The 16685-nt window shown below is 39.9% G+C and overlaps 2 protein-coding genes across 7 annotated transcripts in view; both read left to right on the forward strand.

Moving 5' to 3' along the window:
• Window position 1: 1 nt before the first annotated feature.
• Window positions 2–14459, forward strand: LOC117604969 (uncharacterized). 6 transcript variants are annotated; one of them, XM_034325628.2, is made up of 7 exons: window positions 2–163; window positions 1462–1738; window positions 3797–3877; window positions 3968–4085; window positions 8286–8402; window positions 9282–9784; window positions 9872–14459. In XM_034325628.2, the coding sequence occupies exons 4-7, from the start codon at window positions 3975–3977 to the stop codon at window positions 10416–10418; spliced, it is 1278 nt and encodes a 425-aa protein (XP_034181519.1). In that variant the 5' UTR covers window positions 2–163; window positions 1462–1738; window positions 3797–3877; window positions 3968–3974; the 3' UTR covers window positions 10419–14459. The 6 variants fall into 6 exon arrangements, with proteins under 6 accessions (XP_034181519.1, XP_034181518.1, XP_034181525.1 ...); XM_034325632.2 differs by lacking the exons at window positions 2–163; window positions 1462–1738 and adding exons at window positions 1747–1860; window positions 2019–2449; XM_034325627.2 differs by lacking the exon at window positions 3797–3877.
• Window positions 14460–15359: 900 nt separating this feature from the next.
• LOC117604966 (uncharacterized) overlaps window positions 15360–16685 on the forward strand; it is a 100945-nt gene continuing 99619 nt past the window's right edge. Inside the window, exon 1 of the mRNA XM_034325621.2 lies at window positions 15360–15679. Coding sequence (XP_034181512.2) covers window positions 15665–15679 — 15 coding nt within the window. The 5' untranslated portion in view covers window positions 15360–15664. The remainder of the gene's footprint in view (window positions 15680–16685) is intronic.

Genomic DNA, 16685 nt, shown 5'->3' on the forward strand with positions numbered 1-16685 from the left:
AATTTACCACACGAAATGTTTCATTTGAATCTTTTAAACTTGAAATTTTTTATTACGATGCTCGTCAGTTAGCTGAATCGATCTGCAGGAATAAAGAGGTGGAGGAAGCTGGATTCTCCTGCGTTGCGACGTTCTACACAGTACCGTATAGCAATAAGGGGTTGTAAGTACTAAGGATTTTTCAAGATAAACATTTAGAAACAGGGTAGTGAAAGAAACATATATGTAAATATGAGAAATAGAAATTAATAATCCTAAATTTGATGAGAAAGTTAAGTAAAGAAAAGGAGAAAAATATACAGGATGTTGCCGATCTGGTGGCACAATTGAAAAGGGGATGAAGCTATACGGAAAAGTAGGTCAAAAGCTAGAGAGATATTTCTTGGTTTAAGATTCTGTTTCTCAATAAACAGATGATGAAAATTCATCGACATTTTTACGTTATAAAAAGCGCCGAAAAATCGAAAAACATGTGGCGTCATCTACTGTTTGATGCTAACAGTGACTACAGATTCAAGGAGTTATGATTGCGGGGTTCTAGACACCCCCAACTAAAAATGAACTGTTTGATATCGTCGACAGGGAGCGCAAAAAGTACTTCAACTTTTAGTTTTTTTCATTAACACCAGAGGGAACAACTGCAGCATTTGTGCATCTCACGGTAGACGAAAATGCACTTTTCTCTTCTAGTTTCTCCCTCCACCACCGGATGACTGCACCTGCATTGTTTTAAAGCGCGCTTCAATACAAAATCAAAATCAAAATACATAATGGTATTTAACGTACAATAACATGCATTTCCTCCCTTTGATGAACTTTCTTATTAAATTTAGGATATATAATTGTTAGGTCTTGAGGTTCTAATCTTAAAAATAGGTGTTTTCTACTACCCTTTGTGTTTTACTTAACAAACATCCTTGTATCATTAATTTCAGAAACAATTAGTTTGTACACCCTGTATATTCAAACTGTATTACCCTTTGCATGCTCGGCGTATTGGAGCAAACATGCTGTGTGCAGTACGATTACGAATATTTTGCACAATAGGGACGAAAGATTAAGGAAACGATGGGAAGAGACGATACGTCCTTCTGAATGTAAACTGCTAGATACAGTGTGAAGAAATAGCTCGATAAATGCGGTCACGTTTCGCTGGTATCTCTGCAAAAATATCGATTTCCACCTGCAAGGTCTAGTTAACCCCTTTTTAGGTTAACAAATCTAATAGTGTCACCTACCAACACATTTCATATCGTAATGGTATTTAATAAACATGTATAAACATTTCTATTTTATGTCGTTTTTAAGCAGACCTCATTAGTAATGATGGATTTCAGTAGTTATGAAGTATTTATAGCTATACACTATCGCTTATTAAAATCCTTTGGTTACAATACTGTTAAAGAAAATTAAAATTCCTTCCATGAACTTTGATTTGACGCAAAAATTGGGTGGTTTCAGGTATCGGGGGATGACGATACGGCACTGCATCGATTATTGCACCTGCGCGAAGAGTACCGCGGCAGCGTTGGGTGCATGGAGGGTAACGGTGGCTCAGGGGTGGCAGTGCGGGTTCAGGGGGCAGCGAGGGCGGGTGCCTCCGTTGAAACTACCCCTTGACAACAGCCCACAACTGTTTCTCGCCGTTCTGACCGAATTTCACGCCGCGTAACTTTTATTTATTCTCGTATCTCGACTCGCCCGGAGGAAGCAAGGATCACGCGGCTCGTTCGTCCAGGTAAATCAGCCTTGCCCGAAAACCTTGCTCCGGTAAAATCAAGTGATTTCTCCACTTCGTGTCCATCCCCCTCACGCATCTTGTGGGTCTGCGTAGCACATCCAGAACGTCGGTAATAGTCGGTAAGTACGATTTCTCAAGATACAGTCACGTAATGAGGGTAATTACTGTTTATACATGACATCAGATCATGTCTCACGTATCGATGTACATCATTTATCGTATAGAAATTCAGACGTTGCATGGGCTCACGGATGTAACGAATAATTATATTTGTCAGGTGACTGTATCTCGAGAAATCATGATCGCTGACGATTACTGACTTCGTACGCAGACCACAATCCGCATGAGGGGTATGTTCACAGAGTGGGGAGAATCACTCGGTACACTGAAGCAACGTTTGGGCATCTTCGAGGTAAATCGACGCAACACGATGATGGTGTACGTGAAATAAGGGTTGGAGGTGGATACACGTATATCAGTGCAAAGGTGTCCGCGAGCAATCGTTCAGAAGACGATCCTTTCGCGGTGGTGTGCCCTTGTCTGCTTGTTTGTCGCGCGTCGACTTGGGTCCCATAGTGCTTCCTGTTGTGACGTATACGTGACACCGGTGCGTGAGACTGTGCAAACAGTTGCTGCGATCTCGATGACTCTTCGTCGACGAATGATCACGCTTGACACGCACCCGTGGATGCTGTGAACCTCTAACACGTATGGATTTACACTCGCGTTCATAAGTATCTGGATACTTGACGAGCATCGAGACGATAGTACACATCATTTACATTTACGTATCCGTACATTGCGTGTACTCGATGAACATTGTATCACGCGTAGAGTATAATGTACATTGATGAATGGTAATTGTTAATCAAGTACGATTTACATATAGAACATACGATTATGTACATTATACGTTATCTGCGATATGCATAAACAGGATATCCACGTAAATGTCACTGAATAGAAATTGGTCGAGCAGCAAATTGATTACTGCAAGAATGACATTTTATTAATACAAAAGCATCTAGATACTTCTGAAATGTCAGTGTATTTCAAATTGTTAGTATAATTTTAGTGTTCCTTCTATCTCCAATTATATGATCAAGTTCGCACTTGGCCACTGGAGGCCTATCGTCCTTTAAGTTACGTCAGTCAGATACGGTAATACCTTTCCAGGGCAAAAACAGTTTTAGCTACTATTTTAATTATTAAAGAACAAAGTAAATTTTGCAGGGAGAAATAATTTATTGATCGTAGCTGGTTTGTTTGCGTGTATCAAACTTGGTAAACATCGAAGGCTTTTGTCAAAAACTTGTATCTGACGTTTACTCGTATAACTAATCGATATTGCTTGTATACGTTTTCTCTTCGGCTCAGGATTAATTAATCCCTTATATCGAAGGTTGCAACGTTGCTAGTATTTCTAATCTTCTCTTTCTCAATAAACTGCCGGTAATCTAATATTTCACGACCAAATATTTCGACGGATTTGTTCGAAATAAAGGGGTACCAAAAAGATGAGAGAAGAAAGTATATGCGCGTAGGAGGATATCCCTAGGAGAAAACGGAGAAGACGGTCGAGTTATCTTAATTTCAATCAATGTCAGCTTCTTGTCATATTATTGATCACAATGATGTACCCCTTGTAGCGCGATGTTCGAACACACGTCGCGTTCACCGCTACAGAAGATTACCATTATCGGATAATAACGAGGAAAATATAGATCGCATCGATAGCTTAGATTTTGTTGACGATGCTCGTCGAATTAAATCATGTTAGACTGATAACGGTACTCGACCGATAATGCGTTTCAAACCCGTTGAAATGGATTCTTAACTTTCAAACTCACGATTACAAGCGTATAATTAAAATGGTAATTTTTGGGAGGAAAAAAAAAGAAAAAAAAACGTTTGCACTTTAATCAGGTTAATAATGCACTGTTTAAAATGAAAACTATTCTAGATTTTTGTCCATCTTCGTACAATTTTCTCGACAGATTAAAGTAAATATAGTTTCTGTATTTATAATTATCTCAATAATAATTATTTCCTTAGGAAATTCGTAATTCTTCCACTCTCTCCTCTATCGGGCACGATTGCAGGAAAGTTATTTCAGAGAATCAAGGGGGAGAAAAGGTAATTTGGTAGCGAGCGTACGCGTAGAGTCACGTGTTTTATGGGGTCTGAAAGTTTCTACCACTCATACAATGATCTCTCGGTAATTAGTTTCAGCATGGAGTGCCCCGAAGCGATGGAACGAGGACGGAACTTTCGTCTGCTAGCCGAGGAGGAGTTGCCTCGACTCTTAGACTTCCTTGCCGGCTATTTGCCTGAATCCTTAAAGGTGCGTGCAATTTTCCCTCCTGACTTTTATCCAGCTTGCCTAGTGCTTACTTTTCAAAGTGTCAAATGTTTGCAATGAAAACATTTTTTCTTCTTTTCTTTTTTTTCTTTTCAACTTGCAAGGAGTTTGCTTTTCGCAAGTTGCTTCTTCTCTAAGTTTCATCGCATGCGACAATATTAATGCTTATGACGATTGAAACATAAAATTTTACTTCTCCTCTGATAAAAGAAGAAACGCAAAATCAACGAATTTTCCGCGATAGGGGTAGAGAAATTGTGCCATTCGCGGTGGCAGGATATCGTAGCGAAGTTCCCCAGGGGATATATCCATGGTATATCGAGGGAATAAGATTACCGACGCAGAGGAAACGATCCTCTCGCAGTATTTCCGCCGTAACCCGGTCTAAGTGGTCGACCGTTGGGCTAGGTTAGTGTCAAGGTCGCAGCTGGTACACGCTGTTTTCTGCAGCGACCTTCTCCCAGCGATATTTGCACGCTGCGTCCTCGTAAATCCGCGCAAACGAACCTGCTGATCTCCTTTTTCTTCTTCTTTTTTTTAAACAGAGCACAGATGGCCAGCCACCCTTCCGCTGGCGTATAAAAGTACGATTCTAAAACGGATACACTTTTCATCTTGGATAACCAACGATTTTATGACATTCGCTTTGGATCAGTTTCAAGTACCATCGAGTCGTTCGGAGAATCTATGTAGAATCAAATGAGGTGCTGTTCCATGTTCGTTGAATTTACGGAAATTTATTCAGTCAAACAAAACATCTGAAGATTTTTCATTCTTCTCGTGTGTTGATTCGATTCAAGTGTAATTTACTCTGCTGTGAACATACTTTGGCGTTTCTGTGAACACACGTTCTCGGACGAACAGTAATCCCTTTACCGATACGTTTCAATGGATCAGATGTGTGTGCACCGATTACGCGATACCAAAGCGTACACTCGCGTTTGTTACGACACGCTCAACGATGTGTATAAAAGCTGATATTTTTTTTTTTTCTTCTTCTTCTTTTTTATCGCTTTCACCGTCGTTCCGCCCCGTAGAACGGGTTGCCGTTTATTTTCACGCTGTTTGCAAGAAACTTTCTTTAACACGTAACGACACCTTCTGTTTCAACTTTACTGTTGTTGTTTGTCCGTTCTTTATCGAGTGAATTCTTGCTTGATTTAAGTGGCTTAATCAAGTGGCTTTTATACTGGAAATTCGATTCAGGTGACATTTAAACAGTGAACTATTCCATGCAACGATCACAGAAATAACGAAAGAGTATATCACAATAATTGCTTTCGTTATTGATTCGTTACACGGATTCACGCGTCACTTGGTTTTTACCTTGTTAGTCGGTCAAATGAAATTTCAGCATTTTCACGCAAAACACTGCAGTCTTGGATAGGTGGTATGCATATATGTGACAGACACCTGTTAACACAAACGATACTCTGCCGGTAGAGTGTAATAATCGGTCGTCGAACACGTTTACGGGAGAAAGTTTGCGATAAACTTTGCCCACCTCTCCATCCGTAATTTATTTAACGCTAATGAAACTGTTCATCCGAAACGCTTTTTAAAACTTCACCGCACAATTTTTAAGCTTCAATATTAAAGCGTACTTTGAACTTTCTAGATTCAAACTGTTTCCAATAATTTCTAGGGTTCCCTAGAAAAATCGACTTTGAAAACTAGAAAGTTTGCATTTCGAAATCGAGCAGTTGATATGCAATTACCTAATTGGTAATGATTCTTCAGCTTTTTAAAGGCGATTAAAATGTTGCGAATTTTATTACGAGCAGATTCTTTTGGCCCCGATTTCTCCCTCTTTCACGGCTTTCACTCTCGAGCCAGCGAGTTTATCGATCTAAAAGAGTTTTGTTTCCTGCTCGTCGAGCGCCGTGAGGCTACCGGTGTTACAACCGTCAGCCACGCCACCTTGATTCTGGTACCGATGTGCAAGGTGTACCAGAGTCAAGGCCACGGTCGTGTTTCCGTCATTAATAACTTGCCGTCGATCTCGTAATCTGTCTACCATATCAGCCAGCAGATTCCTTCCTGTCGCTCGATGTTGTAATTCTTCAACGTTATCGAACTTCGATTGCTTATCAACCATTCCACTGTATATCCTCTTTACGAATAATCTCGCTCGTTCAGATAACGTTTGCGAATGTTTGTAACTTCCTCCCGGTGCGCAAACTTCGAATGAATTGTCATTTTCAAAACTTTCGGAGCGTCTCCTGAGAACGGACCCCTAATGTCTCTCTACAGAATTTCGAATTGTCAGAAACTGAATAGAGATTTGCTTGTACACGGTCGCAGACTGGATTTCCCTGTTCCTTTTGCCAATTCCATTTCGTGTTAGCAGTTTGCGCGTGATTCGGAAGATTTAACGATGCCCGTTGGTACTCGTGTTGCGAGCCATAATGCTTGGCAGGCACGAAACGATGCCGCATACCGAACGCGTCGTTTATCCCGGAATAAAGCTCCGGTGTAGCCGGCAAAAAGACAGGGTCAAGGCCGTGTCCACACGTGACGACGTATCGCACGTACTTCAGTACACATGTATTTTCGAATCCGCATTCGAATCGATGCTTCTTGCGCGTCATACAATTCTCACGGCGATGCTTAACGAGCCGCGGCAATCAGACTGCGACATTCTTGACAATAGATCGAACAGCATTCATGCAGCTGTTACAGAATCTTTCTTTTCTATGTTTCCGGCGAAGGGGTTGGGAGAAGCGCAGGGGATGATACGCGTCCTTTCTTTCCTCTTTTCTTTTCTTTTACGCTGGAAAGTTACAGGGCGATAAAAGTACTCGTGCTTTTGAAGAGGAGTTAGGAGATAGTTCTTTTTGTTCAAATAAATAAAGGTAAATTCGAAGGTTTACGAATTCGGATCATAAAAATAAAATTTTCCAAATTTTAGCTTCCTTCTCTTAGTTTTAGGATCACGATAAATTGACCAGCAACGGAAGTCTATATATTCGAAGTAATAAAGCTGCTGGATCTTGAAAATCCACAGCCATCGCGTTTACATACCCCGTTCTATTATTAACCTTAAGGCAAGTAAATTAGGTTGCATGACTCTTAACTCGTTTCAAACTTGCCATCAAGTTTGTTCAATCCTATTAAGTAGAATTTACGAAGGTGACTCTTGGCTCTTGCGAGAAGCTAAGTAATAAACCATCTTTACTTCATAAAAATAAATATCAAGAAGAGTCGAGGAAAAGAAGCAGCGGAGGAAGTTTTAATAAACATCATTCGGTCGATTTTAAGCGAACGAGTCTCGCAGAAAGTTTAATATAAATTTAACTTTATCATTACAGTTAACTTTGATAGGGAATCAAATTGAACGAGCTAAGGTATCTTTAAATATTATTCCCGATATTGCAATTTAACTTTCATTTTGAAACGAATCGTTACCCTGCGTCTCGGTTGAAACGGTCTCCTTTTGGAGGCACATTTTTTCTCAAAGACGTCAAATAAATTCGGACAATTCGTGCGGTCTTTCTCATTCGCCTTGTCGTTCCCGCTGCTTCTCGAGATCAAACCGGAGATATGTAAATTTCAAGCTGGTTATGCTTCACGTGCCGCGTGCGAAACACTTTATTACGGGACGACACATCTGTGACTTTGAATATTTCAAAAAAACATGAAAGCATGCTTTTACTTTATACCTTCCGGAAGAACGATCGAACGATACAAGTACATCAACATTTTCTTTATCGAAAAAATTCACGCATTCAAATGGAGGAGCACTCTCGATTTTCCTACAAAAATGTTTAAACGAGAAATTCTTAGCCAGTTTGCTGGGTAAACACGGCAGTTTTTCGGTAAATGGGAAAGAAAATTTAATATGCAAGAGTATCAAAGGTAGCACGTGGTAGTTATTTCACGAGACAACGTCTGGAGCGTCGCCCTCGGCTAGATTCCTCTTCATCTAGCAACTTCTTCGTAAATATCTACCTTTTCATTTCGCGCGTTGCCTTCGAAATGAAAGAAACTTTCCCTTTAACCACCCCGACACCTTGTGTTCTACCAATTCTATCGTGAGATTAAAAGATTTTCAAGATTTCAAAGAGTTTAATTCTTTCTTTTTTTGCTAGACAATCGTCCATTTGGTAAATATGTAAGAAAATATTGAAATTTCTATTTTGTTCCAAGTTTCCATCGTAATGTCATCTGTCTGTGTCACAGTTCCATCAAACACTGTTGACCTACATGCGGGACAGAGTATGGGACTTTCATTTCTACGTGGCTAACAACTGGCCCGAAGATGCTATCTGTTTACATTTTCCAGGCATGACACTATCTGTGAGTATATAAAATAAGTACTTATTCATTCGTTTTTTTTTTCTTCTTCGATTACGATTAAACAGCGATCAATAACGCCAACGCTATTGCTATTTTCTGTTGTCGAAGGATACAGGTTCGTTTCAGTCACGAACATTGCGGAGAAATTTTTCGAAATAAATGTTACTACGATTTCTCTTTGGTTACAATTTTTTACAAGCTTCGAGAAAGTGAATTTATTTGTCAGACGGTTCCTATGCTTCGAAAACGTGCATCGACGTGCAACAATCTAATACAATGCCAGTTTCATTGAATTTAAGAGAAGAAAATAAAGGAATAGGTAAATGGTCAATTTGTGACGGGAAAATTGAAGAGAAGAAGTAGTTTGCGTGTCTACTGCAAATTTATCTTGTTTCCTGTCGTATCGAGAAGGGGGTGCAGAAAAGTTGGCCCACATCCTTTCTTGGCTAACGTCCAACCTTTTTGTTTCACAGCCTTGCCAGTCCATTTCCTGACCTATCCCGCGACTCCTCTAATCTAGCTGATCCTATCCTCTTTAGTTAATTAACGTGTCCGCGATCCTGTGCGTTCGACGTGAATTGTTACCGTCATACGCTCCAACCAGTGTCCTTCCACCAGTTACTCGATTCACAAATCAGAACGGAGATGAACTTTGATATTTCGAAACGAATTTACCGTTTCTACCGATTTCGAAGCTAGTAAACAAATCAAAGATTCAAGTTTAAAATAAATGAATATAAATCGAAGATTAATTAAGGCCACGGCAGTGAAGCTATATTTGTCGCGATAAATAATTTACGTAACGAACGATCTTTCGCAACTTTTCTTACTTCCAGCCTGAAGGATAATTAATAAAATAACCATTCCGTCGATTTTCAGCCACACGGTTTACTGTTCGAGAGCGTGGGCGTGTTCTGCCCCAACGATCGACTGGAACTACTCAAGCTGTTAAGGGAGGAGGACGTTCTGATCGACTGGTCGAAGCCTCTTTACATTAATTTCGTTCATTACGACATCGCCGAGGAGTTGACGCGTCTGTACGAGGGTACAGGTACCATCGACACCGTCGTAGGTGACGTCTACGTGTGCAAGGATTACGAAACCCTGAACAACGTCGGGGAGAGTGAAGAAGATGCCGATTCCGACGTTCAGGTTCAACCCCTGAAGGCCGAACACGCGGAGGGTATCTACGAATTGTATCCAGCGAACGACATGGAGTGCCACGAGGTCTTCCTACGATTGATTAGGACCCTCCCAGCCGCTGGAGTGTTTGCGAAGGGTAGTCTGGCTGCTTGGATGGTTCAGTCTTATTACGGGGCTATGTTTTCCATGCAGACTAAACCAGAGTATCGGAGAAAGGGTTACGGTACGAAATTAGCAAGGTAAGCAAGATTTTTCACTGTGTATTGTACGAAGAATTGGGGTTATTCAAAATAAATGTACCGATTTCATAATGAAAATAATCGTAGGTATTTGACGAAACGGGTGGTCGAGAAAGGTTATCAGCCGTTCGTGGTGATTCGTCCTGAGAACGAAGCTAGTCAGAGCCTGTACAAGAAGCTGGGCTTCTGGAGGCTCTACCAAATAGTCCGTATGACGTTTATGCCCACCGCGTGGCAGGACGACGAAACCGAAACGAATCGTATCATGAGGGAGAACCTGGAGAACGCTGTCAGGCAGCTAACTATCGAACAGAAAGTGGTGGACGCGTTGAGAAGCGAAGAAGATATTTCTATCAACGAGGAAATTATAGAAAACAAAGACGAGGTGGTGGAATCTTTGAACGACGATGAGAATATCGAAATGATCGTCGAGGAACCCGAAGATAAAACGGAAAGTCAACAAGAGGAGATTATCGGGTCTGTTGAAGAAGGAGAAAGAATAGACATTACAGAATTGTCGGTGGAGGAAGAAACTAGCGGCGATGTTGTACCAGAAGACGAAGGAGCTTCTGGTAACGATGACGGTAGTAATCAAGACGATGGGGGAACAGATGCCGGGGACTTGGATAATTAAATTACACGATTGGATTATTCGAGCAGAGGTCCATGATTTGTATCGCGTCGGTCGCTCGAGGGTGCGTTCTTCTCTTCAAGATCGACCCGGAGAAAGATTTGCCTCGCACGAGAATAGGAGAACGAGTTTCACCAGCGTTCGGAATGTTATTATTTCAAATTCACTTTATATCTGTCGAAGAACCATTCGAGATGTATGCTAAAGTAGACGCAGTACCTATTATTTTCGGGAGATTTATCGTCGATCGCTGACGAAACTCTAACCGAATGGTTTGTCACGAAGAAGAACTCTCGAGCGACGCCGTTTAACGGGTGACAGAGAAGAGATAAAAAAAATTATTTTACGAAATTTAAACGATATATTACGGCACCGCGTTCGTGCGAGGCTTCGATTCGCGTACGAAGAGGCACGATTCTACGTACGGGTTCCTCATATCAGACTGTTCGAAGAATGTCGTGAAGGTCTCAGGAATCATCTAGACGTATCCTTTGAATTGCCAAGGTTATATTGTTTCAAAGTCTATCCGTACCGTGTCTCCTATCTTCTTGTTATATACGTATGTGTATATATTTTGGGATAAAAGCTGATTCATCCCAAAAATTTGAATCCGGAATCGAATATTTCGTCAAAAGTTACTCGAATGTTTTGTTAATTGTTTCTCTTATACTTTAATGGGAATTTGATAAATATTCAATTTGTTGTCCATTGAATTTAAAAAAGAAAAATGCAACAGTACAAAGTTCAACGCGTTGATTCGACTTCTTGTTGCAGAAAGAAAGTTAAAAATTTTAAACTATGAATACCCATGTCTTGGGTACGTTAATTTATTTAGTGACCGAACTCTACGATAGACTTTGAGTAACAAAATGTTCGTGTCCAAACGATAAATTGTTTGTTATATGTGTCATGATGAAAGATAAAGAAAAAAGATAGAATATCAGCCACGAAATGCGCGACCGCTGTTAGAAAACTTTCGCGCTGAATCAGTCTGTGATTATAATTTCCTTATGTAAAGTAGCGTTTCGAGCAAAAATTCAGAAGCCTCGTGCGACCTCGACACGCTTTCCTTAATACAAGTAGAAGCCAATTACTGTGCCGGCGCCGTTCGACCCGTAGTAGTCAATTTTCTGCCACGTTCGATTATAACGATAACAGCTTCGATTTCAGCAACACGTTTCGATCATACAGGGTGTAGGGAAGAAAGTTTTCCTTCCGACCTTTTTTCTTTTCTATGGCTTTTCAAGCACACTTCTACAGGGTGTTACAAAATCGACCGACTCAACTTTACAATATTCTTGTTATAATTTTACATTACTTACTATTTATTTTTATTAATAGAATATAATAGAAAATTAATGTTAGACTTTGCAACACCTTGTATATTTGATTGTATCTTCAATAAGAAAAATATATATATATATATTTAAATAATCGAGAATTTTGTCCAATCTCGATATTTCTTGTACTTCTACGCTTAAAATTTCGCAAGAATAATTGTTCGATCGATACGCACCGACGCAGCAATTGGTGTAGCGTGCGAGCCAATGATAATAAAATTATGAATAGCGACTATCATATAATTAATATTACAATTAGTTACAAAATATACGTTGTATGATATGGAAATATACCGCGCAAAAGGAAGCCTGGTCAGCCCGGCTACGCTTACCGAACGAGAACCATCTCTAGTGTCTAAGTATGTACGTAGTTAACACTATTTGTATCATTTTTTCTACGTTTCATAGGACGAGGATTAAATCGGGGCCGATATTAGAGGCGGGTAACGCGTAACCAGGAGAACACAGATTTTTGAGAACAAAAAGAAAAAGAGGTCGAAGCTGGGACGTCCGGGCGATTCCTCGAAGGCCCTCAAAGACCCTCGTTTATTTTGGATTTTCGACGTTTCCGGGGGCCAGCTGTGATATTTTCCCCATTCCACTTACGCTATGGTCGCGGTACCAAGCTTAGATCTTAGGTAAGAATTGGTTGTCGTTGATGGGACACACCCGAAAATGCTCCTTGAATTCCATTGATGTTTTGCCATCGATATGCATCGCGTATCGTACAAAATTTCTACTTTCGTGTCCGTTACATTAACTGATAGTTGGAGGACCAACGGTATCGGGAAGAATAACGCGAACAATTAACGACGAGCTTGTTGCGTATCAAATAGTCGATTTCGAAACGTAGAAAGTCCAATATAAATTGATGACATAAAACTATTGCGAAATAGCTCTTATGGCATATCAATTTAAAGCTAAAAGTTTCACGAAAATAACATTTGATATGCAACAATAACATAAGAAATGCTTTACGTTTTGACCATCAAAGAATTTTCAAATTAATTGAAAGTACGGCAACATCAAAATCGTCCTCTGAGCATAAAGTATTTTAAAATACAAATTAATCGCACACGTTACCTCGACCTCGTTTCCAAATAGCGTGATATACACTGAAGTTCGTCATACAAGTTGTATTTAAAAAAAAAAAGAGAACAGTTTAAACGATTAGTTGATAAGAATTTGTGAAAATTGGAAACGATCGATCGGTTTAAACGTTCGCGAAAAATCACCGTAATTTCCAGAATCGCTTTTGAATCGATAATTTTTGCTATTCCGAGTCGTAACTGCGATTTAACCTGAGCCATATTCCCATTATTATTTCGTACACTTCCATCTATTATGCACAAGCTGGAATGGAATTCGCGAGTACGATTAACGACTAAATGAAACGGTTATTACGAGAGACACGAGAATCTCTTAATCGACCCGGAGAAACGAAAAGTGCATCGGGTGTCGTAGAATCGCGGATGCGAAACAGTCGAAAAACTGATCATAGTTCCTACAATTTCAATTATTTCTACCTTCAGAATTCTTTGTTGTAATCAATCGGTGCACTTTTCGATTCCGTCTCACCATGTCAATTACAAGCGTCATTTTTTGCGTCGCATCGTCGATCATTAACACCAGAACATCGGTACAATTTAGACCAAATTAACGTTTTATAGCATGTACAGTATTTGTGTTACGAAAATAATTTTAATTTCAGGTTTATATGTTCATAAATGTTTAAATATCCCGTAGGTAATGTGAGTTCCATAAATACCGATCGTTCTAGTGTTAATGTACACTTAATGATCTATGACGAGTGCGTTGCTCGCACAAAACGATTTCTCGTAATGACCGGACGACATTTCATTCCGTTGCATAGGTTTCAATGGATTAATTATAAAGTCTTATTTTGCTCTGAATTTCTCGCATCTGTTTAACAAACGATGACTAAAAACCTGTTAAGCAATTATATATTCTTTGTTACAAATACAGTATTTTAAAATAACAGAAACACGTATTTGATAGCTTATTTTTGTTTTAATTTATATTTACATTAATTGAACAATTTTTGCTGATCTGAAAAGAGAAAACACAATCGGGAAACAGTTTTTTTTTTCTTTTTTAAACTTTTGCAACGGATCGTAATGAAAAAAGTGTCTGAATGAAAGAGGTCTCGAACAGAAAGCAACAACGAACTAATTACTACCATGAAATTAATATGGATCCCGCATCTAGTTTGCTAATTCTAGCGCAACACAAGTCAATGTCTCGCGAAATAGGCCTAAAATCCGTCTGTTGACACCTAAACAGCACACTTTCTTCTACAATTATTGTAAATATATTATAATATACGTATATATATATATATATATCCTTCCTATTTCCTCGTGCACGTTGCCTTCCGCTACAACAAACTCTTTGTCTGGAGCAACACTTAAACCTCTGTCGTGCGACATATGAAAGTTACACAAAACAAAGAAAATAATACTAAATAAATGGGAAAAGAAATTATATCAGAAATACAATAATGATCGCAAGTCTATCCCGTTGTAAAGAGCGAGGGAACAGAGAGTTAACCTATGAAACGTCGATGTGCGCATAAGTGCGTACAACGATTTGTATGTTTGATAATGGCGAATAATTCGCAGCGTGAAACGCGCTAGTTTTGTGACAATTGGACATTGGAAAAGAGCTTTGGGTAATAAATCGAACAAACAAATGATTTTTCAACGACTGTCTCATTTATTGTATACTCCCCACTATCGACACGCTTCTTCGACGTACCTCGACCCATTAACGATTGTTTTCATTTCGTTCGAGTCAAATATCAATCGTTGAATTGTTTACCAGACCATTTGCAAATTTACTCATTTGCGTATACCTAATGTCCATTTCTATCACTTACTTTAGTACAACTACAAGTTGACGGTGTCATTTTGCTTATACTACGGTTCGGTAAAAACACCATACGAATATCATCAGTTAATGAAATAAATCACACTTACGTTTAACGTAAAAACTAAGGGGAGTTCGCAAAACGCAATGGATGTACGGTTACGTTTCACCAACGTTGTATCTTGTTCTTCGTAAACACATAATACTTTATTTTAGGGTTAAGGTAATCGTGAACAACGATGCTTCTTCATTGTTCAATACTTAATACTCGAAACTGTCAGTACTCACAAAACTGTTCATGATTTATCACAATCTTGGAATTGGAGTAATAACTAGTATCGTCCTAACAATGAAACGTAAATTTCCCATGAAAATGCACAACCACTACAATCCTGTTAATTATTAGCGAAAATAGTTCACGAACTGCACAAATCTACACATCGTCGAGTGTAAGGTTAGAGCACAAAAATTTATTGCGTAGTCGTTTACTCGCAATGTTCGTCACAAATCAGTACCAGACCAATGTAATACTAGCCCGTATAAAACGTAATTATAATTGTAATAAAGTACTCATGTAAAAAATGCACTGAAGATCCAGCAGGAAACGAAGCACAGTAGAGATCTCGCAACGGTCCACCATGAACAGCTCGGAACGGAGAAACGTGAACGATAAGAGACGACAGGTGACTGGAAGCTGCGCCATGCGCGTTTCTCGCTCAACCTCGGCACCGCTCGAGCGCGGTCGTCGCCACTCGGGCGCCTCCGGCGGCGCGTGGTGGGGCGAGCAGTGTATCCGTGACGTCACATAATTAGAGTAAATACAAAGTAGTCTTGATGGGACAGCGGCGTGCGCCGCACCGTGAGTCGCTGGTCCGCGCGCGTCAAACGTATATCGTTTCGATACACGCACACCGCGTTTGTGTAGCTCGTGATATATCGCGCTATGTGCCGTCAGTGTGTGTGTGCCAAAGGATCCTAGATGACTGTGGGAATAGTGAGTGACAGTCGTGCAGCAAAGAAATGGAAAAGATAGAGGTGAGTTAATTATTATTTTGGTTAATGCGTGGTAATTATTAAAAAAAAAGTTGTACGTGCCGGGTTAGTGTACGGATTCCGCGCGTCTCAGTTCTTTTTTCTTTCCCCGTTCGCTGTCGAATTCACCCGACGTGGGTTCTCGCTCTCGTCCGTAATGCAGAAGTGACAGCGTGGTGACGAGTGGGGGAAGGGGTAGTCAATGGAGGGGAGATGATCGTGTAGTTAGACATCTGGCAACGAATGCAATTGTGTGTATCTTCAATGTACCACACTATTAGACGGACTGATTACTTCTCCCTTCTCCTACCTTATCAATCGCGTCGTCTTTCTCTGTTTCATTTTCATTTCTCTCTGTCAACTTTGTGATTCGACTTTTATCTCTCTCGCACGTTTCTTACCCGACCTCCCCCTCCCCCGTCACTCTTATACTCCTCCTCCCCCAACTTCTACCCTACTCTCTGCTCTTTTTCTCTCTCGCTCGTTCATATGCTTGCTTACTTTTTCTCTCCGTTTACATATCTCACTCGCTCCTTCTCTTTCTCTCTCTCTTTATCTCGCTTATTCTCCATCCATCTTTCTCGCTCTTCTGTTAGTACACTTTGTGCCTTTTTCTCTCTTTCCCTCTTTCGTGTTCTCTCATTCTCAGTTAGTGAGGTATTTATAGATGTGCCTTAACCCGATTTAACACAGCCACCTCGACTCGCATTGTCCTAACAATGATTTAATGAGGAATTACATTTTTTTCCCGAATTCTTTCACCCTCGTGTATTTTAATCAAATATTTTTTCTGAGTCTATTTTTTTTTTTTCTCGTTCTCTTATGAATTATTTTAATTTTAAATGCAAAACGAGGGTCAAAGGGGAAACACAACAGCACTATTCGTGCACATGTTCGAGAGTCGAATCGATAAGTACGTCCGTTATTATTAGGATGAAATATTATGGTACACCGGCAGATAAATAGAGCGTCGCTTGTTTAAAGGAAATTTTAACAGCGTGTGCGTTTG

The sequence above is a fragment of the Osmia lignaria genome, chromosome 5, assembly GCF_051020975.1.
Source record: "Osmia lignaria lignaria isolate PbOS001 chromosome 5, iyOsmLign1, whole genome shotgun sequence".
In the NCBI taxonomy this organism is placed as follows: Eukaryota; Metazoa; Arthropoda; class Insecta; order Hymenoptera; family Megachilidae; genus Osmia; species Osmia lignaria.

What these genes read in the sequence shown, in the direction of transcription:
- LOC117604969 (XM_034325628.2), top strand. Translation starts at nt 3,975, where the DNA reads ATGGAGTGCCCCGAAGCGATGGAACGAGGACGGAACTTTCGTCTGCTA. An exon ending in TTCCAGGCATGACACTATCT is followed by an intron (nt 8,403 to 9,281) that starts GTGAGTATATAA and finishes GTCGATTTTCAG; the next exon opens with CCACACGGTTTACTGTTCGA. An exon ending in TACGGTACGAAATTAGCAAG is followed by an intron (nt 9,785 to 9,871) that starts GTAAGCAAGATT and finishes AAATAATCGTAG; the next exon opens with GTATTTGACGAAACGGGTGG.